Source organism: Phaenicophaeus curvirostris, chromosome 25 (genome assembly GCF_032191515.1).
Source record: "Phaenicophaeus curvirostris isolate KB17595 chromosome 25, BPBGC_Pcur_1.0, whole genome shotgun sequence".
Classification (NCBI taxonomy): domain Eukaryota; kingdom Metazoa; phylum Chordata; class Aves; order Cuculiformes; family Cuculidae; genus Phaenicophaeus; species Phaenicophaeus curvirostris.
The window spans coordinates 3,236,701-3,261,343 of record NC_091416.1 but is presented as its reverse complement, the minus strand read 5'-3'; the positions used below and the strand labels follow the sequence as shown (position 1 = coordinate 3,261,343).

At 51.5% G+C, this 24,643-nt stretch overlaps 1 protein-coding gene across 1 annotated transcript in view; it reads right to left on the bottom strand.

Moving 5' to 3' along the window:
• The window catches only part of LOC138730834 (protein CEPU-1), a 395,605-nt gene extending 372,732 nt beyond the window's left edge, over positions 1-22,873 (bottom strand). Inside the window, exon 1 of the mRNA XM_069876358.1 lies at positions 22,689-22,873. Coding sequence (XP_069732459.1) covers positions 22,689-22,764 — 76 coding nt within the window. The 5' untranslated portion in view covers positions 22,765-22,873. The remainder of the gene's footprint in view (positions 1-22,688) is intronic.
• Between the last annotated feature and the right edge of the window lie 1,770 nt (positions 22,874-24,643).

Sequence of the window (24,643 nt, the reverse complement as noted above, 5' to 3'; positions counted from 1 at the left end):
GAAAGCAAAGCAGAGACGGGGCCGTCCTGCTGCAGGACATTAGCAAGGCTTCTCCGTGCCTTCATAAGCAAGACACAAGCCTGTTTTAACCAGCACGAGGGTGTGTTGGAGGCGAGGGCTGCCCTGCTTCAAGTCTGGGAGCGACGTCAAGCTGCTTCTGGGACCTGCAAAACCTTTGTCTCTCTCCTCACTTTCTCCTCAGCTCTTCACGCCACAACACCTTGCTGTGTGCCCTACCCAGTGCACCCTCCCTGTGTCCCCAACAGAGCCCAGAAATGCAAATAAACCACAAATTAATGATTTGCTAACTATGAGGTCTCCTGGGTGAGGTCTTGGTAGGGTGGGGAACTTGGGTAGACAGGAACCAGTGCTCCCAGCATCTTCCAGCACTCACTTGCCCTGCTGCCCAAGGGCTCACCAAAGCACCTGCAGAATCTCAAGCGAGCCAAAAGCAGAGGAGTTTTTCCAGCCACACTGATAACCTGGGAAGGGCTCCTGAATACTGCAAGGAGGACAAGCAGCATTCCTCCTCGCTCGGGTGGAGGCTGGGTCCCCAGCTGAAGCTCTTTGGCCTAGTTTATCTCCTCTCTTCCATCATCTCTCTCCTTTTTGAATGCTTCATTTCAGTACAGGTATGTGAGGGGAGAAAGGGAGGTGGGGAACAGGGAACCACTCTTTCTTTTATCTACCTTTTTCCTTTGCAATTCATTGCCTCTCATTTGCTGTCACAGCTACGCTTTGTCTCTTATCCCCAACCTCCCTCTCCTCCGTGCCCTCCCCACTCCCCATCAAGACAAGGTTTAATGTCTTTCCCTCTCTTCCTGGCTAAATTGCAGTGAGCCTGCCGGCTGCTCGGGTGGAACACACTGTTTTATATGCACCATAAAAGGAGAGAACTCTGTAAACAATATTATTTTTAATAAAATCCCAGGCTTTGGCAGGCCAGCTGCTTTTGTGTCTCTCTTAATTTAATCAGACGATCAGCTCTCTCAAGCAGCAAGAGGGAATGAAAAGCATTAGTAAGGAATCAAGGAACTGGTGAGGAAGAGACATGATTTTCATCAAGTGTTTTCTATGTGTTGCTATGTAAGCAGGACCAAGTTTTCAGGAAAGATTCCCAAGCCTGGATCATCTGAAAACAACTCTGTCAAAGCGCAGGAAGAACACGAGCACATCCAAGCGTGAAACAACCATCCTATAGCACTTCAAAAAGAGCCATGCAGCTGGGGCAGGGGGGTGGAACTGGGTGATCTTTTAGCTCCCTTTCAACCCAAACCATTCTATTATTCTATATTTTCAGAGCAGATCCCTGTGGTAGCTTCCAGTACTGAAAGGAGCTCCAGGAAAGCTGGGGAGGGGCTCTTGATCAGGGAGTGCAGGGACAGGATAAGTGGAATGGTTTTAAACTAAGAGAGAGCAGTTTCAAACTGGATATGAGGAAGAAATTTTTTACAATGAGGGTGGTGAAGCCCCGGCACAGGTTGCCCAGGGGAGTAGTGGAGGCCCCATCCCTGGGAACATTCAAGGTTAGGTTGGACGGGGCTCTGAGCAACCTGATCTGATCAAAGACAACCCTGCTCCTGCAGCGTGTTGGAACTGGATGACCTGCAAAGGTCTCTTCTAACCCAAAACATTCTAAGACTCCAAAATTCTCGCCAGGATAGGAATCCTGCCCAGTTCAGTGGCCCTGCAACGCTTGCACCCAGGTACAGCCACCCAAACCAGCATCCATCAGCTCCCTCTCCATGGTCAAACCCCAAACCCGATCACATGCCACGCTTCAAAGCTAAATAAATACAACCATAGCCATATTTTACATTCTGCAAATACACCCCAGCCAAGGCACGCAGCAGCAGGGAAAGACCTTCTCCAAAGAGCGGCAGGGAGGAGATGAGGTTGGCAGCTGGAACAAGGGGAGAGGAAGGGCAGCCCCAAGCATCCCTTGACGTGCAGCATCGCGAGCAGCAGCTGAGTTTGAAAGGTGTCATTTACAGGCAGCAAAACCTGGCAGAAGCAGCTGATTTCCTGACACTAAGACCAAGCAATAGCCAGCGAGCATCTGCTGCGCACAGACAACTCCCTTCCTCTTGCACCAAGTCCTCACAAGAGGCTCAAAACTCGGCCATGAAGTCCTCCGAGCCCTAAACAATTGCAGATGCAATCACTGCCTCCTCCTCCCAGCTCTATTTTGCACTGATGGAGCAGCCTGGAGCAGGAACCAGGACTTCCCATGCTTGGGAGAACAATCAAGGGTTCATCTGCTTCCACTGAAAGCCACAAATCCTCTAGAAGAGCCATCCTCAAAAATATGAAATAATAATCACCAATTACACACACAAAGTAAACAAATTAATTGATATTTACTTGTTTACCCAGTTACAAAAAGATGTTCATCACTTAGCATGTATTTTTGAGACATTAAACTGTGCTAAGGCGCAGCCATAAATATCACCAGTAAAGCAAATACGGGGCTCGGCACTGCAAAGGAATTGAAATTAGTATTTAATTACAAGAAATCGCTCGAAGTTCTTTTGCTCCCATTAATCACTTTCAATTATGAATGTAATTATAAGTCATCTTTTCTCTTTGGGTGGTCGCTGCTGGGACCTGAATCGGTGACCCTCTGCTCCAGACGAGAGCAACCCGCTCTGCTCACCAAATGACAACTCCTTGCTGGCGCTGCTAACGGGGCTGATCAATTAGCGACTTGACGGAGCTCCAAAGCGCCAAGGGCAAGCAAACAGGGAGAGGGTGAGGAGGAAGAGCGAGTTACTTCATCCCTTTCACTTCACTGATGTTTACACCATCCCCTCGCCAGCAGCGCGAGAGCAGAATAGGGGCTACCGAGATAGATAAATCGATGTGAAAAATACTCCGTCCTCAAATCATTAAAGGACGAGATGATAATGTTATCTCTTGCTACAAGGCAAATCAAAGCCTAGAGACTCCCGTCCCTGCAACACGAAGCTTTTCAGTAGGGACACATGGCAGCTTGACTCCACACAAGCAGAAAAGCCTGCTAGAAAGCACAGCTAGAACTTGCCCCCTCCACCTCTTGGTTCTACTCTCCCCAAGTCCTCCCCTTCTCTTGGGCAGTTATGAGCTAAACTGGCTCTACACGGGTTGCACCATGACCAGCAGGACAAGATGTGGAGACTGTTCTCAGCGCCAGATCAGTCCTCGCAGGTATCTGCATCGAGAGGCTGCAAAATCTAATTAAGAAGAGCAAAACTATTGGCACCAAGCTCTGGGTTTTTTTATGCAGGGTGGCACATTTCTTCTGGGGGATGTGCAGAAAGACTGAAAATCTACCCTTCTGCTCTGCGCGGAGCCTCCATCACTGGTTCAAGACTTTGCTCGAGCAGTTCGGGAGCTCGAGCTCTGACCGCGGGCGATCACTGGAAATAGATTCGTGCACCAGGTTGGATGAAAGCTGCTGCTGGCAGAGCATCTCCAGTGTGGGACACCACAGCCCTGATAACCATAACTCCCCCACAAGCCCATTTAGCCTCGCAGCCTGCTTCTGGCACCGCACGGTACCGAAGACGACCAAAACACAGAAGACAACACAGAAAATCAAATGGAAATGTTTCCTTTTGGTTCCCTTGGTATTTCTGCACAGGGACTGTGATTAGACTGTCCTTATCTTGGTGGGAACAGTTGTTAGCAATAATGAAATCATCCAGTCCTTTTTCTTTTTGAAAGCCAGCCACATCCTTTGGCTCCAGGAAATAGGGGCAGTGACATGTGCTGTTTTCATAAAGAGCCACAAGACAACATATTTCATTGCAATAAATTCCCTTCCCGCAAGTGGAGTGCGGAGGAGAGAGATTTCAAGGACAAGAAAAGTTTCAGCCAAAAGTAGCTGAGCTGAACTTGTGCCCATCTGACACTCCTCATGGAGCTGCCTCTTCACAATCTGAAGAAGGTTGGATGACTACACCACTTGTTGCTTTCTTCTCTCTCCACACTTGCTCCTTCTGTCTCAGCTCTTCCAATAACAGGAACTACCCATTGAATTTCCACACCGACATGGAGTCCAACACGATGACTCTCTGCTGGGATATCGGGGTCTCTAGGGGGTAGCCACTCCTCACCTCACAGTGGTCCAGGGAACACTCAAGCTTCCATGTGTTTCTCCTAAGAGTTTTGTGGCCAGCTTGGAGTTGGGCAAGCGCTAGCTAGGTTGTAAGTCCAGCCAACCCGCATGCTTCATCCTCACCTCATCCTCCTTGGGCTCTTCCACCACTTGGGTTTGGGTCCAGACCAACACCTAGATTCCCTGCTAGGTGCTTCTCTGGACTGAAGGTCAACCCAGCATCCCTGAGGACTTGAGCATCACGTTGCCACCTGGGCAGAGGACAAGCTTAGTGGCTTTGCACCCGAATTAAGCAGGCGCCATCCCCCTGCCCCGTGCTGTGCTGCCTCCTAATTAGCAGGCTGCATTTTGCCATCCTCCCAGCACTTGGCTGAGTCTCCCCTTCCCTCTGCTCCTCGCTCATTCTGTTCACTGAGCTAATTGCTGAGCGCCTGCACCCTGGGTGTCTGCTGCTGTTGGAGAAGATTAGTATTTTTACAGAGGGGGAAAAAAAGATTAAAAAAAAGATTGTGTTTTTTAAAGCAGATGAAAGGAGAGCCCAAGGAGATGTGCATTTGACTCTCAAACACGCTCCTTCAAGTCTCCCTCAGCAGTACTTAAAGGCGTTTCCAAAGCAAGACTTTATGAATGCAAAATGAACCCGGCGCCTTGTTCCTCTGCCACAAGAAAGGAAAAAAACTTATCTTTTATATACAATATTTCCTTTATGGCTGACACGGTGCATCATGCATTGCTACCGCTGGCCCCACTTCAGACACGAACGCCGACCTTCACAAAGTCACGGGGAGATCGCTGCCGCGCTGGGCTGGAGCAGCGACTGCTGGGCAGGGGTCGAGGATCCCGGCTGGATCCAAGAAGCCACATCCCTTTTCACCTGCTGCTTTCCAGAAAGGGCAAGGTGAGAGTACAACAAATGGAGAAAAGTTGAAAGTCTCGCTTCTGACGGCTGCGATCGTGGATCCCTGGCCAAGCCTGGGATGTTGGATGAGAAGTAGCACCTTCCAGAAAGGTTTCTCAGGATGCAGCTCAGGCAGCGGAATGATGAACCGGGGGGGGTAACACAGCAGCAGCCCAGCAAGACAAGGGAGAAAACGCATCACTGATCGTCCCACACTGCAAACCATCTGTTCTACCTCTGCCTCATCAAGAGACGCTGGTGGGGTCCTTGTGGGATGGCCCAGCACCCAAACTCTCCCCAGCTTCAGTCAACAAGTACATCGAGGCATTTGGCTTCCAAGTACCATCTGGAACATCTGGTCTAAGGCCACACAATGTTCTCGCAAACAGATCCAACAGCACAACGTGGGGCTGAGACTGCCCGCTGCCCTCCCTGCCAGCCCACTTTTGAGCTCAAGTTGACCCTTGCAGAGGATTTTCAGCAGCACTGCTACCTTTCCCTACCTGGGAAACAGAGGAGAAGGGCATTTAACTTCACACAAACACTCGGGGAGGAAGCCTGTCCAAACTCTTAGGAAAACACCCATCCGGAGGAAGCCTTAAGAGATTTAATTAGCTACCGTCTGTGCTCTTTGAGCTTGTTAGGTGCTGTAAAATTGCTAAATATTATTATTATCTCCGTAGGTATGGCAGTTTGTTAGGATAATGATAGTGATTGACATTTCCCTGGCATCTTTCATCCCAACCAGATACCGTATTACTCTATTATAAAACACTCTTCAGCCTCGATTCTCCATATTTCTCCAAGCTGTCAACAGGATCGTAACTCACTCTACTTTGCTAAAAGGTGTAAAGGCACAAAGCGGCTCTTGGAAGTTCATGGGCTGCATCAGAAGCCACGCAAGGACCGGCTCAACTTTATGCTCAAGAAAAGAAGTCGTAGTGGTATATGTGCGGTATAGAGATATATAGACTCTACTTCAACATCAACACAGAGCAAAGCTTCATGAAGCGGTCCCGAAAGCCACCACAGCATCCAAAAGACTGTCCAGGTCCATCCCCATCTCCTGGCAAGATGCAATGGGTACCACAACCCAAACACCACTTTGAAAAACACACTCCAGGGACAGCAAAGCAAAGGGGCCACCGAGTGATTAATTGGAGACTATCAGTTTGGGATAGGTCTCTAAATTCTCATTAAGTCAGGTGCTGAGGCATCGCACATTAATCCACAACATTTCCCCTTCGGCCCAAACAAATAAATAACTCTCGTATAATTCAGGGAGAGCTGGGTGGAGCCATCTCTCCCCCTCTCTCTGTCTCTCTTTCCAACTAACCAGTGAATAAAACATCGCCCGCAAATCTATTAGGCTAATTTTAAATCCTGACAATTTAGCAGCACTTCAGCAAGATAAGAGCCATTTATTAAAAGCCACAGTTCATTAAGCCAAATGCTGCTGGCGTATTTACTCAGAAAAACGGGGCTGGGTTCTGCTCTCACCAAGACCAGAACTCTCCAAAGGAGCAGAGGGAGCCTGTTTCACCCAAAAAGCGAGGCCAACACCAACCTTCACCCACCCCAAGCCCATGCGGGGCTGTGGGTGCCTCCCACCAAAGGGGCTGGGTGGTGGGGCTGCCTCACCCCATCTTGCTGGGCAATGCATGATCACGAAGCAAGACTCACAGGATGCTTTGCACATTTATTATTAAAGACTATGAAGAGTCTCCAGGAGCTCATATAGCTCCATGCATGACAGCAAACTTCCCAGGGTGGGTGATGCGCAGCTTTGCGGGACTCGCCCCCAAGAGGAGCAGAATCTGCATCAGACCCGTTCCTGCTAACAGCGAGCACAGACTGACTTCAGCGAGGGGATGATTGCTTCCGACAGCGAGCCAAGAGAGGGGTACTTAAGAAGAGCTGCTGCTTGCCAAAAGCTACCAGATTGCACTCAGAGCTTTCCTTCCTCCAAGCCGCCATCTGACATCTCTGCTCAGACCCCTCTGCTGTTCCCTCGCCTCCCAAAGGCTCTGGGGCTATCATAGAATCACCAGGTTGGAAGAGACCCACTGGATCATCGAGTCCAACCATTCCTATCAATCACTAACCCATGTCCCTTAGCACCTCGTCCACCCGTCCCTTAAACCCCTCCAGGGAAGGTGACTCAAGCACCTCTCCAGGCAGCCTGTTCCAGTGCCCAATGACCCTTTCTGTGAAGAATTTTTTCCTAATGTCCAGCCTGACCCACCCCTGGCGGAGCTTGAGGCCATTCCCTCTCGTCCTGTCCCCTGTCACTTGGGAGAAGAGGCCAGCTCTCTCCTCTCCACAACCTCCTTTCAGGTAGTTGTAGAGAGCAATGAGGTCTCCCCTCAGCCTCCTCTTCTCCAGGCTAAACAACACCTATGACAGCGGGTGCTTTGGGACCCAGGGTTTCCTACCTCCAGGGTGGCAGCCGGAAAGAAAAGAACTCATCTCTGAGCAGCCTCGCTCTCTGGGAGCTGAGATTTTTTTAGCCTTCACAAGGGATGTTCACCGCTCCACCCAAACCAAGATGCCAACAGGACCCAACAACCACAACCCCACGCGTGAGCCCACCTTGTGCCAAAGCAAATTTGCCCAGTAAAGATCTCCCCGAGCACAACCCAGCAGAGCGCACGCAGCCCTCCCAAGCATCCATGAGCTTATTCCTGTCCAGGAACCACTTGCTGCACGGTTCCCAGCAGCACACGGGTCTCTGCAGGGAGAGGACGATGGCGAGGGGCTCCAGGGGACCCCGAGAGACTGAGCCAGGAGGGAAGGAGCTGTGCCAGCATCGCTACGAGGAGCAGGCAGCAGAGGGCAGTGAAGAAATCCCATCTGGCAGAGTTTGTGAGTGTAATTCATTCCAGCGGGAGACATCCAAGAGACTTTATCAAGTGCAATTGTCCCACTGCGCCTTTCACCTGCACACACTTGCAAGACAGTCTGGAGTCACTACTGAGTCTCCCTTTACAGTCAGAGCTGAAAGGAGCATTATAAAGGTGAATTAACATTTAAAAAGAATGTAAAAACCCCAGAACTGTTCTAATGATGATTAATGGGAAGCTATAAGGGAGGCCGTGACCTCCTAGTGTCATTAAATGGATTGGCAGGTTTCTGAGCATTAATTATAAATAGCCACAGAAGTTGGAGTGCTTAGCAGAATGATGATAAATCCATGACACAGGCGGAGGGACAAGGAGTCAGGAGCACGGGGAACACGTGCCTGTGGCGCACGCACACAGCTCAGCGTGCAAGGAAACAGGGGGTTGCACGCGTGTTATATGCAGGATAAAGAAAGCAAAGCAGAGGCAGTAAGTCCACGGGAGCACCCTGCTGCGTTTGGGCCGATGCGAGGACGGAGAGAGCAAGAAATGGGTAAATGATAAATTAGGCTCTGCCAGTCAATCACATTTTCTAAATGTTTTATACCCCAAAAGCTATAAAAGCAATATTCCTTTCTGGCCTTATTGGAACCATTTCTGTAAGGCAATCACATCTGTTTCCTCAGGGATTTGTGCTGAACTGTGCCTTGGTGCTTTTTCTCCTTCTTTTTTTTCCCCTCCCCTTTATATTTACTCTCTCGGCTGCTACCAAAGAAGGGTCAGACATGCATACAAATAGGCAGAAGGACTGAAAAACAAACAACTCCAAACCAGTGGCCAACGGTGACGAACAGACCAGAAGTAGCAGCAAACTTCTCCAAATTCCCCAGCCCATTAACAAAGAAAGGGCTGCGATAATTAGGGGCCGCCTAGATTTTGAACCAGTCAGCTCTTGCCGTTAATGTTCCTTTCACTTTAATGAACGTTATTCCACAATTGCATTGATATTACGGAGATGTACATCGCTTCGGATGTGATCCACCCAGCCTGCCTGGGATTTCTGCAGCACCGTACCACTGCAAACCGCCTGGATCACTGTCTCTACCCCTCTATTCCCATCTAGGGACCTCATCTGGAGTATTGCGTCCAGTTCTGGAATCCTCAGCATAAGGAGGAGACTGAGCTGCTGGAATGGGTCCAGAGGAGAACTACAAGGACGATCAGAGGGCTGGAGCACCTTCCATACAAGGACGGGCTGAGAGAGTTGGGGTTGTTCAGCCTGCAGAAGAAAAGGCTCCGAGGAGAACTTATAGTGACCTTCCAGTACCTGAAGGGGCTGCAAGAAAGCTGGGGAGGGGCTGTTTACAAAGGTATGGAGTGACAGGACTGGGGGAATGGGGATAAACTGGAGAGGGGCAGATTTAGACTACAGATAAGGAAGAATTTCTTCACTAGGAGAGTGGTGAGACACTGGAACAGGTTGCCAGGAGCAGTGGTGGCTGCCCCATGCCTGGAGGGGTTCAAGGCCAGGTTGGATGGGGCTTGGAGACCCTGATCCAGCGGGAGGTGTCCCTGCCCATGGCAGGAACTGGATGGTCTTTGAGGTCCCTTCCAACCCAAACTATTCTACGATTCCATGACTCTCTGCTTCACCACAGGATGCTTGCAGGTTTCTTGTCTGGGTGCCCAGCTGGCTCAAAGCCCAAATCTCTCTGAATACCACAGGGAATCAGAGCCGCAGTCGCAAAGGGGCCTTTGCTCCACTAAGGCGAGGGCGAGTTTTTGCAGGGGTCTGAAAACAGGAGCTCGTTGCAAAGAGCATCAGCAAACCGCCAGAGCCCTGCGATCACGGCTCTGAATAAATACAGGGATGAATGACCTCAGGCTCATTAATGAGCTCTCCCAGCAAACTGTGTCGGCTGCAGAGGGTGAAAGCCCCTCTCGCTGCCAATGAAGACAACAAAAGGCTCTGGGGGAGATGCCAGAGGGGCAGCCCCATGCCTGGGAACCCAGCAACCCCCCCTCTTTAGCTCTCCAAAGAGAGAGGCTCCCAGCTCTGGCTCTGCATCAGCAGTTGCATCCCAGCATCCAACCCATTAGCCCCCGTATCCAACTACAGGACACGTCCACTGGGATCCCAGTTTCCTCTGGCACTTTCACCAACTGCTGCTGCAGCTTATGACTGCTCCACGGGGAAGCAAAAGCACAAGCCATGATCCCTTCCACCACAATTAGAAATATTCCTGCTTCTATTTAGATTTAAGTATCATTACCTCGCTGGGCTCTTCCAGGGGGAAGCATTATTTCAACTGATTGGAAAACTGTGGCAAAGGAACAGGTTCTCCATACAATTTTCTTCATATCCTATTAGTTGCAATACAATTACAGTGAATACATCAATTCTTAGTCCCAGCAGCTCCTGGAAAGAGTCACCTATTAAAAGCTGGCTTATTAATGGAATTGTACATCCAGGATTAATCGAGCCGCGTTGGCCATTTCCATTTCTCACTCCACAAGTGCTTTTGTTTGCTTAATAGGCTGAAGTAACTCGAGAATGACACAACTTACAGCTTCCCCCATTTGCTGTGCATATCGCCAGCAAATTTAATAGCACTATAGTCTCCAGCGTTGCCTGGGGATAAAATCTGGCACATGCCACCAGGGAAATCCATGCAGTGGGGTGGGAAGGGGCTTTCTGCCCCTTCTGACAAGAGGAGATCCCCAGTCGATCTAAGGTTTTAAACTCCATGGGAATCAGTATGAGGGGGAAGGTTTGAAGAGGAAAGAGGGGAGGTGGACATGAGAGATCTTAGGGAAAAATGTTTTGCTGTGAGGGTGGGAAGGTCCTGGCTCAGGTTGCCCAGAGCAGGGGTGGCTGCCCCATCCCTGGAGGGTTCAAGGCCAGGTTGGATGGGGCTTGGAGCCCCTGATCCAGTGGGAGGTGTCCCTGCCCACAGTCGAAGGGTGCAACTGGATGGGCTTTGAAGTCTCTTCCAAACCAAACCATTCTACAATCACAACCATTGGACACCAGCCCCATTCCCAGGCATCATCCCAGTGGCTCAAAGCAAGGACTGCTGTCTCCTAGCACAGATATTCCTGGGGCAGCAGTGTCAATGCATGTCGAAGCATGGTAATGTAGTATGACTTTTCCCTTTAATGGAATTTTTCTAGCCCACTGGGAAAAAAAAGACTCCATTAGCCATAGTACAAAGGCTCCTACTTATTAGTATTTTAGAACAGCAGCAAAAACATTTCTTGAATCTAATTATTGCTGACAAATATGAAAATTGAAATCAAAGTTAAATTTTCAGCTACAGTGCCTCATATGGTAGCAGCTCACCAGCTCCCAACTATTGCATCAACACATTTTTTCTGCTGAGAAGGCTGCAGAGATTGGGTCCCCCCCTCCATCTTTGGAGGCATTAACTCTGACATATTCATCTCAACAGTCGGGGCTGCATAACTAACTTCATGTTTACCAGTCGCATGCAGCCAACAGATCAGAGCGAGGTTTGCAGGAGCTGAAAAGCGGAGAAGGGTTTTACAGAAAAAAAAAAAAAAAAAGAAAAACTATTTTATTTTCATAGAATCCTAGAATGGTTCAGGTTGGAAGGGACCTCAAAGCCCATCCAGTCCCACCCCTGCCATGGGGAGGGACACCTCCCACTGGATCAGGGGCTCCAAGCCCCATCCAACCTGGCCTTGAACCCCTCCAGGGATGGGGCAGCCACCCCTGCTCTGGGCAACCTGGGCCAGGGCCTCCCCACCCTCACAGCAAAACATTTCTTCCCAATATCTAACCTAAATCTCCCCTCTTTCAGCTGAAAACCTCTCCCTCTCATCCTCTCCCTGCCCTCCCTGATCAGGAGCTCCTCCCCAGCTTTCCTGGAGCCCCTTTCAGGGCTGGAAGCTGCTCTAAGGTCTCCTCAGAGCCTTCTTTTCTCCAGCCTGAACAACCCCAACTCTCTCAGCTTGGCCTCATGTAGGAGCTGCTCCAGCCCTTGGATCCTCCAGACCCTTTCCAACAGCTCCATGTCCTTCCTCTACTTAGGCCTCCAGACCTGGACAGAGTTCCAAGTGAGATCTCAGTGCAGAAGAGCAGAATTGTTTCCTAACTTTGCTCTCTCTCACCTCCCTTCCAACTTGATTTAAAAAAAAAAAAAAAAAGTTTCTGGGTGATTTTATATTCCTGAAAATAAAGGATCTGGAAGGGAGGGGGGTAGAAAAAAAAGCCGTGTCAACATATTTCTTTTCTCCTGCCTCCCCCCGACATACTGTAAAAATCAATCCCCTTTGTCATTTCGCTCTGCTTGTGTGAATGTTTAATGGCTGTCGAGGGAGATAATGATTGCTGCTAGGAAATTCATTTCAGATTTGCTATTTATAACGTACTTGGTGCTCAGGTGGGAAATTAACATCAGGAAGGGGGAAAAGGGACCCAACCAGGGGAAAGAAAACTGCAGCAGGCGAGGAGGGATGAGATGCTGCAGGGCTGGCTGGAAGGGGTCGGGGCCCAAAGAGGATTCGCATCTGTTCCCATCTCCCCTGGGACAGAGGGAAAAGGCTTCACAGGGCAGGGAGAGCCACACTAAGGCTAGAGGGGCTTCCGAGCACCTCCACCCCCTTTCCAGCATGAGGGATACAGAGTTGGGGTTATCAGCCAGGTGGCTGATGGCTTTTCCAGCCAGTGATGCTCCTTGCACACCATCACCAGCCAGAAAAAAAAAATCCATCAAACACCAGCACCGCAGCATCCCAGCTCCCTCTCCAGCTCGATTTAGCTCCCTTTGGTTTAGCTGCAAACCTCCTTCATCTCCCCGGCCCCGCAGTGCCCAACAACCTGTTGCCACGTGTTTGATTGTGAATCCCGAGGGAATTCCCGTCTGCGGTACAGCCGGAGCCCGTACAGCCAGCGCTACGCGCGCTGCCATTGAGTTGCTAATTCCTTGTCTCAGAAGTTGCTTTTCACTTTCTGATTTTTCAATAATAGGCTTGGTATGAATCCCTTAAGCTTCTGAAATAAGCTGAAAACCGCTTTTCCAGCCATTTACATAAACACAAGTGGATCAGAAGGAATAATCATAGTTTATGCATTATTTGGGGGCTTTGGAGCCGGCTGCTAATGTGATGTCAGGTTTTGAAGCCCAACATGTACAAAGGGAAGCGTTCATGTGCAGAAAAGCAGCACAAAAGGTAAACAATAAATAATACAATTTTTCAAATGTTGTCTTCAATGACAACATGGTTTTGGCTTCGCTGCTACCCTGGCCTCTAATGGATCCTGTTCCCTGCCAGCCCCGTTCCAGAAAGGGCTTCATTAAGAGAGATGTCACTCACGCTAAATCCAAATTCACCCCTTGCCAGCCAGCGCTGTCGCTCTCCCATGCCTTGGCTCGCAATCAAAAACCCCAGTGATGGCTTTTGGGATTGACTTCAACAAAAGAGTCTAATGCAGGCACCCTGTGATCTATAAATACCATCTGTAATGCAGAACAGGAGGAAAGCTAGGAAGCCACCAACCCAACTCGGAACTTAGAACCATAGGATCAGTTGGCTAGAAGAGACCTTTGAGATCAAGTCCAACCGTACCAGTCTACTACTAAACCATCGCTCCGAGCACCTCGTCTAGTGGTCTTTTAAGTCCCTCCAAGGATAGGGACCCAGCCACCTTCCTGGGCAGTGTCCACCAGGGCCCAAAAACCCTTTTGATCACAGAATCACAGAATAACCAGGTTGGAAGAGACCCGCCGGATCATCGAGTCCAACCGTTCCTATCAAACACTAAACCATGTCCCTTAGCACCTCATCCACCCGTGCCTTAAACCCCTCCAGGGAAGGTGAATCAACCACCTCCCTGGGCAGCCTCTGCCAGTGCCCAGTGACCCTTTCTGTAAAGAATTTTTTCCTAACGTCTAGCCTAAACCTCCCCTGGCGGAGCTTGAGGCCATTCCCTCTTGTCCTGTCCCCTGTCACTTGGGAGAAGAGGCCAGCACCCTCCTCTCCACAACGTCCTTTCAGGTAGTTGTAGAGAGCAATGAGGTCTCCCCTCAGCCTCCTCTTCTCCAGGCTAAACAACCCCAGCTCTCTCAGCCGCTTTGTACACTCTCCAGCCCCTCAACATCCTTTGAGTGAGGGGCCAAAACTGAACACAGGAATCAAGGTGCAACCTTGAACAGAGTCCACGGGGACGATCCCATCCCTGGTCCTGCTGGCCACCCCATGGCTGATCCAAGCCAGAATTCTGTTGGCCTTCTTGGCCACTGCTGGCTCACGTTTAGCCTCTGTCAACCAACAACCCCAAGTCCTTCTCTACCAGGCAGCTTTCCAGCCACTCTTCCCCAAGCCTGGAGCATCACACAGGGTCATTGTGGTCGTAGCTCTGTTCAAAGAGCTTCTAAAGGAGCGGGGAACATACTTAAAGGGTGAGATATTACAGTACTAACAAACATCGCTTCAAAAGTGCTTGTCATGCTTCCAGTGATGTGGATCAGATTGGGCTTTCAAACCCCTTCTTTAAATCAAGAATGCCATTTTTGGCAGAAATCAAAACATTAGCAGAGAATCTGTTTGTAAAAGGAAAAAAAAAAAAAACAATAACGAAGCGTAACAAGGCTCAAGACTCCAGGATCTTTTGATACTGCTGGAATGGAGCCTTCGGATGTCTTTTTTTGCCTGAAAGCACTTCACAACTTAGTCATAAAGCTCCTGCAAGCGCAGAATCGGAACAAAAGTACTTCAAAATCAATCCCTATTTTTCCCAGAATTTGCTTTCACTGGGAATTTGCGATTCTGTTTTATTCCATTTTGGACTAAAATGAAAAATCCTCTTGGTTTCTAATATTACACAATTTCCTGTGTCATTTTGTACTTCTTCGCAGCTGCTTTCTCCCACCCGGGTCTCAGGAGGATGGAAATCAGCCACGTGGGTTGAATATTCGTGCTTTTACAAGCTCCTCCTCTGAGCTAAATCAGGGCTTCCCCATGCTCGGTGATGGGCAACGGCACAGCAGGAGGGGAAAAGACCCCGTTTCAAGGCAAATCCAGATGAGCTGGACTGAATAAAAGAGGATAAAGAGGGCTGGAATCCTTATGAAGTGCCTGACCACTGAGGAAGGGGAATGACAGCACAGTGAAGTCCAGTCGCTGCGGGACAAGGAAAGGATGTCAACTGAGGAACCACATCCCAGTCCAAAACCTCCATGCTCACAGCATCTTTTTCTGCTCCTTCCCACTTAACCCCTGCCAAGCACCCACTCCCATCCTCCTTGCAAGCCAAATCTGCTGCAAAAAGTAAGTGCTCCAAAAGTAAGTGCTCTGCATGGAATCACAGAGTGGTTTGGGTTGGAAGGGACCTCAAAGCCTATCCAGTTCCACCCCTGGACACCTCCCACTGGACCAGGGGCTCCAAGCCCCATCCAACCTGGCCTTGAACCCCTCCAGGGATGGGGCAGCCACCCCTGCTCTGGGCAACCTGGGCCAGGGCCTCCCTACCCTCACAGCAGAACATTTCTCCCTAAGATCTCATCTCAATCTCCCCTCTTTCAGCTGAAAACCACTCCCCTTGTCCTACCCCTGCACTCCCTGATCCAGAGCCCCTCCCCAGCTTTCCTGGAGCCTCTTCCAGGACTAGAAGCTGCTCTGAAGTTTCCCCAAAGGCTTCTCTTCTCCCAGCTCTCCCAGCCTGTCCTCGTAGCAGAGGTGCTTCAGCCCCAGATCATCTTCATGGCCCTGCTCTGGACTTGTTTACAGATGGTAAGAGGTGCTGAGCACCCCTGCACCCCACTCACATCAAGGTCCATCAACCTCTAGGAGGTCTTCAGCACCACACAGTGACTCTTAAACTCAGCAGCAGCTCACCTCTGTCCCCATCCCCATGGGAAGGCAGAGGGTGCCATGCCAGCTTTCCATCACCGCCTCCCCAGTGCTTTGAAGAGAATACTCCAACTTCTAGTAATTTATGCACACTGGGTTCCCAGAATCTTGGCTTTCCCCGCGTGGCTGCTACAAAGCATTTTGGAGCTGTGGCTCCTTGGCTGCGTGAAGCCCTGCTCCGAGCGCCTTTTTCGGCTCCTCCGATTAGTAAGCGAAGCATGCAGGGGGTGGAGGAGTCAGAGGAAAGGAAAAAAAAGGAGGGAGGATGCCAAGAACCAAACACTGTCTTCAGTGGGAACAGTCAACTGGACAAGGAGGTCAAAGGGTCAATTAATTTACAAGAGCTTTCAGCATTGGACATATTAACTGTAAGCGCATCAAAAATCTATGATATCCTTCTTGGCGGAAGATAACAGAGCACAGCAAAAAGAGCACCTCTGATTTATTATTAACCAAGAGCAAGGTGTGTGCTTCAGGAAGGAGGTGGGTAGCATCCACAGCTCCAAACGTGCCAGGGACACAGCATGTGTAACGCCTGGAAGATGCACCAGCACCCACCAAAGGGCTGGAGGCCCCTGGGATTAGTCCCATGGGACACAGTGAAAAAGAGCTCATCCTTTGCAAATTTTTCTTCTTTTTTTAGCCATAAAAGCTACTAATGGTGTGGGAAGCCCATGTGCAGAAGGTACAGGATGCTGGCTGAAGATGAGACAGCAGTCTGGCTTGGACTCCTACCCAAGGGGATGGCAGGAGGATGGGCCAGGGGAGGGTTAGGTTGGACATTAGGAGAAGGTTCTTCCTCCAGAGGGTGGTGGAGCACTGGAACAGCTCCCAGGGAAGCAGTCGCAGCGCCAAGCCTGACAATATTCCAGAAGCCTTTGGCCAACGCCCTCAGCCCCACGGTGTGAGTGTTGGGGTTGGAATAGCTCATCCTCTTTAGAGCTTTGCTCTGGTGAGGCATTTCTTCAGCTGGGCACCAAGCAAAGAAAATGTTGTCCTCTTGCCGCTGTCAAAGCTTAGGAAGGACAGACAGATGCAAAAAAAGGGTTTTTTCCTCATCCCCACATGGTTCTTCACTGGCTGCAGAGGAAGGCTGGAGCCCACCTCCACCGACTGACTGCAAGATGCCTGGGAAGCCAGCTGGTGAGCTCTCCACCTCCATCTATCACAGAAAACCACAAGCCCTGCTTGCTAAATTGACCTAGATCTGTCAACTAATCAATTTTTTCCCCATAGGGGAAAAAAATAAATGGGGGGAGATCACAAATACTGATATTTTAAGCAAAAGCAGCAAGAACAATACATGAAGAAGACACTTCCAATATTAAATGCACTCATCTAAAGTACAAGTTAGGGCTGGCAGCAGAGGAAGACAGTAAAAAACACAAGCTAGGGTTGCTATAATGGTCAAAGTGCCTACACAGATAGGGAAAATATATAGGTTTTGCCAAGTACTAGGACATCCCAAGACTGGCTGCAGCCTCCAAAGCACCCAGCACCGCCAAGTCGTAGAAAAAGGGTGGACAGCTGCTTTGAGCTGGCTGGTATGGTACTGTGATGCTTCAGAATTCCAGTTGCACCACGTGAGGGTTTCTTCCAAGCTCACAGCTACCACCTGATGTTCCCTACTTGTAAAACTCATTCATCTCCTCTTGGCTGGTCAATAAGTCCCATCCCAGACCGCTGACCAGTCCCATACCTACTTGGCTATGCAGCCCAGGCCAACTTCATCCCCTCTTTATGTATCCCACTGTGGATAACCACAGACACCTTCTTCATGCCTGCATTTTAAGAAGAGTGAGCAAGCGCTTGAAGCGCACGGCAGCGAGCGTGGTACCGCACACACCTCTCATCCACAACTGAGGCTCCTAAAGCTGTTGTAGCAACACCATGAACCAGCTCAGCACGTGTTGCCCGCACCACACTAAGGTCTCTCATGACAAATGACAACTCTTCTGATAGAGATCTCGCCATATCCACACCATGGAGCAAATAGAATCACAGAATCACCAGGTTGGAAGAGACCCACCGGATCATCGAGTCCAACCATTCCCATCAATCACTAACCCATGTCCCTCAGCACCTCATCCACCCATCCCTTAAACCCCTCCAGGGAAGGTGACTCAACCCCCTCCCTGGGCAGCCTCTGCCAGTGCCCAATGACCCTTTCCATGAAATATTTTTTCCTAATGTCCAGCCTGAACCTCCCCTGGCGGAGCTTGAGGCCATTCCCTCTCGTCCTGTCCTCAAATACAACAGCTTCTCACCTCACTATACTCTGCCAACCCATCACTGCACGACCAGATCAGCAGATGGGAGCCACAACACCCCACGTAAAACATCGCACAGAGCACCCACAGAGATCCCAAGCACCAACCCCAGCGTTCTAGGTGCCATGCCACGTTTTTTTGTGCAATGCAGCCTGCTTTTAAAAGCACCTTTCTGGTGGCAAAGGTCTGCTTGGGTTCCTGTTTACTCTGCTGAGTCTTCAAAATGTGCCAATTAATCCCACACGGTGGCCTGATTTCCAGAGGCTCTGGATACCTGCTTACAGCTTCAGTTAAAATCAACACGAATGACAGATGTTCAGCAATGCTCCAAATCAGGCCCTTGAATAACCAGAGCACATTCCCCTCCTTTTATGTACTGCATATAACTGGGTTATCTAATCATGTAGGTATTGATTATTACTGTTATTACCTATTAAATAGCTATTTTCTGCCGTTGGGGTGAATATCACATTTTATTGACCTGCACAGTAACTATTAACCACCACAAAGCCACATCTAATATTTTCCCCAGGGAACAATAAATCCGGGTATTCACAGAAAGATGTCGATACACATAATTTTTCTTATACACATTCATTAGCACGATTAGCTCCTTGCACGAACCGCCAGGAGCTTTGCCTTCCTGCCTCCACAGACTAAAAATCCTCCCGGGATGCACAGCCCCGACCCACTGAGCACTCCCAAATCATGTCCTACGCAAGGGGAAGCAGATGAGATGTTTCTCCAGGTCAGATCCAGCCTTCCCATGACACACGAGCGCAGCCCGTGCTTTGGGTTGGGAGTTATCTGCAACCCAGCAACATTGACGGAGCAAATAATTCTTTGGGACGAGAAACGCTCTGCATATCATGTTGACATATGCTATTATTTTACATACCTATTTCAGCTCGTATGCTTATTAGAATAAGGTCTTTATGCTAATTTGTAAATCAAATTCCCATAATTCTTGGCTTACTGATACTAAAGGCCCAGCTAAATCTTCTGTGACCTTTTAGCCTGGTTAATCCTTTTACACATGGTTGAGCAAAGAGTTGTCTTCTCTCTTCCACTCCTGAATGCTGGGGTGGGATTTCTATACAAGCCCTCCTCTTCCTCAAGAAATCCAGGTGGGTGTGAGCCAGGGACACAGAGGAGACCATCTCTCTACTTTGAAATACAGAAAGAAGGGAGGTAAGCGTGCTGTTGTAGATGTTTGTTGCCGCTATTTAAAAGCCATACAGAATAGATCAAAATACAATGAGAGCAGAATTACCAAATAGCCACTGGTTTCCCCGCGCCCCGGGCTATTCTAGCTCTCTGCAGCCACCTCCTTCCCAGCTCTTTCCCCCATGGCTGGACCTTTGCCTGGCTCTGGTTCCCTAGGACCCGTGGGAATGGCAGGAAGATGCATCAGGGGAGAGTGAGGTTGGACACTGGGAGAAAGTTCTTCCCCCAGAGGGTGGTGGAGCATGGGAAGAGCTCCCAGGGAAGCAGTCACGGTACCAAGCCTGACAATATTCCAGAAGCCTTCGGCCAGTGCTCTCAGCCCCATGGTGTGAGTGTTGGGGCGTCCCGGGCAGGGCCAGGAGCTGGACTTGGTGATCCTTGCGGGTCCCTTCCAACTGAGGTCATTCTATCAGTCCACATCCCTCCCATGATGCGATGGGCGCCTGCATCTCATTCCCATGGAGATGCAGCATCCCTGGCCTTGCTCTCCAGCACCAACACCCAGCAGCCAACATCTCCCTTGCCAACAGCAGCATCACCGCGCAGAACACCACGATGGACGTTCCAGGGCTCAGAGGGCTCTTTCCTGATGGACACCACACCCACAGCTCCCATTTTGTGGGACACATCGCTAACATCCAAGAGTAGATCTGCAAAGCCTGGAGAACACGTGGATGTTTGCACAAATGCAGATGGTCAAGCACTCAGGAGTTTTCCCACTTCAGGCTCCACTTTACTGTCAAGCATCCTCACAAACCACTTTCCTTATTGTTTGTTTGGCTGTAAATAGGTAAACGACCTGGAGTATTGATAAACTGCTGCAGAGGGCAGCACAGATCTCTCGAGCTATTTGTAGTAGATTCGTGCAAAAAAACACAGTTTTCCTGCATGATAATAGTTCTTACATTTTCAAACAAGAGCCAGCTCCACTTTTGCTTGCCGAAAGAGAGAGAAAAGTTAGAAACACCAAAAATGCTGTGGCTGTCAGAGGAGTTCACGAGGCAGCAGCACCGTTCTGCTGATATTTGGCAGCACGCGTGCACCTAGATGTTACCTTTGGGGCTGAGTGACCCCAATTTGCTCAAAGTCCTCTTAGAAAAAAAACTAAACTTTTTTTTGCTGTCTATTTTTTTAATGATTCCTAACTATAATTATGTAACAAAACCTCCCGGGGGGGCCCTCCTGCTCTTCAACAACCCAAAAAGGGGAGATCCTTCCGAAAACCCAGCACGCCCAAACATCTCCCAGCCTCAAAAGACCCAAACTTTCTGCTTCCAAACGCGATGCTTTGCCCAGCAACGCCCCCCCCAGCCCTGCCCTGGGTCCCCCCAAACCATGATGCTGCGCAGCTCCCGGCTTTCCCCATCCCAGCAGTGACTCAGGGACTTCTGGCACCCAAAATCAGACGCCTACAAGGCAGCGGATTCCAGGGATTTTTGCTTGGGGAGGCAACACGTTTCTCCCTACTGCTCTGCTGCCAAAAAGAATAAAATAAAGACAAAACCCCCACTACTTTCTGATGCACAAGATTTGACGGGAGAGCAGGGAGAGGAAGCATGAAAGATGACCAGAGGCAGGGAAGAGGGAATAAGGCTGCAAGGAAGCCAAGCGAGGAGCCAGAAGCATTTTAAAAAAAAATTAAAAAGAAAGCACAAATTCTGAGCAGGAGAAAATGAGGAGGAGAGGGCAGCTTTCCCCTCCCCTCTGGGGATCCCCAGCTCTCACAGAGGTGGCAGCAGAGGGGGACAGGGATCCCCATCCCCAGGAAAGCCCCTCAGCAGCAGGGGATACAGGGATGCCAGCATCCCAAGCGGGAAGCAGCAACCCTGGGAGGAGGAGAGCGAGCGAAGGAGGAAGGCGAAGAGGAGAAATGCCTTGGCGTGTGATGTGCATGCTAAGCAGCCCGCGCTGGTCGATATGGCAGGGGTGGCTCTCTGCAAGAGTGGGCCCAGCTCGCCTAGAGAGAGAAGTTTGAGCAGAGGGGGTGGCTGGACGGCTCCCCTGGCACACACCAGCCCCCAGCCCCGCTCGGGCAGCCCCTGCCCCACGCAGGAGGGGGGTTTCACACCCCAGAGTCCCTGCTGCAAAGCATCTCAGCTAACAAGGAGGTCTAAGCAGGGCTGATTTGGGGAGATGGGTGCTCAAATCCTGTCTCTGGCTCTCGGTGGACACCAGGGCAGCACAGAGGTAGCCGGTTCCAGCTGCTGGCTGCATCCATCCATCCATCCATCCATCCATCCATCCACCCCCAAGGGTGGCTGCATCCCCTGCGGAGCCCCGGGTACCACTCGGGATGGGGCTGAGCGCACTCCGGGCTCGGCAGGACGCAGCCCCGGTGCAGGATGCGTCCCCATCCTCTCCTCCCACGGAGGGAACCCCGCTCCCACAGCCCCTCCAGATGGCTGCGAGGAGCCTAACGCGAGCTGACAGGCTCAGCGATCCCGGCCAGATGGGGCTGGCTCCTGCCTTCTTCCATTCCCCCCTTCTCCCGCTGGATTTTTGCTCCTTTTTTTCCCCCCCCTTCCAAAGCACCATCCGCAGATGCTCAGCCGGGACAGGCTGGGCGAGGACTTCCCAACTCCCCAAGCCGTGGGGACCAGCAGCAGCCAGGGCTGCCCCGAGTTTTTGGGACGACCTTGCAGGCGGGTCCGGCAATAGAAAAAGGGGGGGTGGGGGGCAGCACAGAGGGACCCCAATTCCCCCAGCCCCTTCGACGCATCGTTACTGCGGGGAACTAAGTTGGGATGGCAGAGGCGTTCGGCACCGGCTCCCACCCCCCCCCCCCCCAGGAGAGAAGCAGCATCTCGAGGATGCTGTGCGATGGAAGTTCCCCCCCCCCCCCGGTGCACCAGGGGGACCCTCTCCCAGCTCTCCCTCCGCTCCTGGAGGGGGTCCTCATCCCCATCCCAGCTCTGCCTCTGCTCCTGATCCCCATTCCAGCTCTTAAGCAGCTCGAGGGGTCTCCTCACCCCGTCTCCCAGCTCATCTCCAGCTCCAGGGGGCTCCTCACACCCCCTCCTGCTCAGCCTCCAGCTCGAGGGGGGGGCTCCTCACCCCCCCTCCTGCTCAGCCCCCAGCTCAAAGGTGGGGGGGGGGGGTGCTCCTCAGCCCCTCTCCCAGCTCGTCTCCAGCTCTGGGAGGGGGCTTCTCACCCCAATCCCAACTCTGAACCCCGCTCTCAGGGGTTCCTCATCCCCATCCCAGCTCTGCCTCTGCTCCTGATCCCCACTGCAGCTCCTAAGCAGCTCGAGGGGGCTCCTCACGCCCCTTCCAGCTCAGCCCCCAGCTCGGGGGAGGGGGGGGGTCCTCACCCCCTCTCCCAGCTCATCTACAGCTCTGGGAGGGGGTTCCTCATCCCCATCCCAGCTCTGCTAAGCTCCTCAAGCCCATCCTAGTGCTGGGGGGTTCCTCACCTCATCCCACCGCCCCCGGAGGATGCTCGCCTGCATCCCACCCCGCAGCATCCCCTCCGGCCGTACCTTGGGAGAGGAGGAGTGCGGCCATCCCGGCGAAGATCACCCAAGAGACGGGGTGGTGCATTTTCGCCTGGGCCATGTCTCACCGCTGCCTTTCTCTCCCCTCCTTCCCCACTCACTGCCTGCCGGGGAGAGCTTTAAAATCCAGCGTTTCCCGGAGCGAAGCGCAGCGAGGAGAAGGGAGAGGGGAGGGGGGAAAAAATCCCCCCCAAAAAAAAAAAAAAAAAAAAAGGAGGGGGGGAAAATTCACCGTGGGGTGGGGGAGGGGAAAAAACCCTAAAATAAAAAAAAAGGGGGGGGGGAAGGGGTGGCAAGGTGCGAGGGACAGGCGCTCCGTGCCCGCCGCTCCGGCCCGCACACGCCGCCCGCTGCAGCCGCCGCGCAGCAGCCCTCCCCCCAGCGCTCATTGGCTGCCCCCCCCCCCCCCCCCCGGCATCCGCACCCCCCCGGCATCCCACACCCCCCCCGGGACCGGCATCCCTCTCCCCATCCTAACCCCCCACCGGCATCGCACCCCCTGCCTCCTCAGGACCGGCATCCCTCTCCCCATCATAAACCCCCCAGTATCCCACCCACCCCCCCTACCAGCATCCAACATCCCCCCCAGGACCGGCATCCCCCTTCCCTATCATATCCTCTTCCCCGCCCCAGCATCCAACATCCCCCCCAGGACCAGCATCCCTCTCCCCATCCTAACCCCCCTCAGCATCCAACATCCCCCTCCCCATCATAACCCCCCTCAGCATCCAACATCCCCCTCCCCATCATAACCCCCCCAGCATCCAACATCCCCCTCCCCATCATAACCCCCCCCCACCTCTCAGCATCCAACATCCCCCTCCCCATCATAACCCCCCACACACCCCAGCATCCAACATCCCCCTCCCCATCATAACCCCCCCCACCTCTCAGCATCCAACATCCCCCTCCCCATCATAACCCCCCCCCACCTCTCAGCATCCAACATCCCCCTCCCCATCATAACCCCCCACACACCCCAGCATCCAACATCCCCCTCCCCATCATAACTCCCCCACACCCCAGCATCCAACATCCCCCTCCCCATCACACCCCCCACACACCCCAGCATCCAACATTCCCCTCCCCATCATACCCCCCCTCCCCAGCATCCAACATCCCCCTCCCATGGCTGGAGGTGGAACTGGATGAGCTTTAAGGTCCCTTCCAACCCAAACCATTCTAGGATTCTAAGCTCCTTGCCCCATGCCAGTTGCTGGTGCCTATTTCACTACAGAAATCAGAGACCTTTCTGCAACTCAAAGCACTCAAAAGCGCCACACCACAACACAGCGTCAAGAGCGCAGCACCAATAAGCCTAGGCAGAAAAGGTCCTCAAGACCTTAATTTGTTCACCCTTTGTCCAACACGCACAATATTAGAGGCACTGAACATCAAGAATCCCATTTAACACACTAAATATCTAGTTAACTATTTATCACTTTCATAGGTGGCAAGGATGTCGTCTTTGGTCACTTGAGGTGGCTCACAGTCCCTTAAACCAAGATTATAGGCAGAAAAGAAAAAATGACAAAGGCAAAAAAAAAAAATCTCTTGGCTTTCTGTATTGATTCCTCCTTCCAAAATCCAAACTGCTCACTTTGCAATTCAAAAGATTTGGCTGCAAACCCTTGGAAAATCCAGCTGCGTTTCTCTCTCCTCCCTGTCACCCAGAAAGACTCTGCGAGTCAGCTCTGGGCCAGCTATTCTGTCAGGGAAAGGTGACAAACCACAGGCACCAGTCCCCCTCTCAACGTCTCATCGCTCTGCAAACCATGACCTGCAAAGGTTGGCAGCCAGGGAGCCTCAGCAGCTCCCATCAGATGTCCCCACCACCAGTCAAAAGGTCACACTGGCCTACACCAGGGACCTCACCATCCTTGGGGTCTCCCCAAGCCCTCCATCAGTTTTCATGGGGGCATTGACAGGGCCAAGCCAGC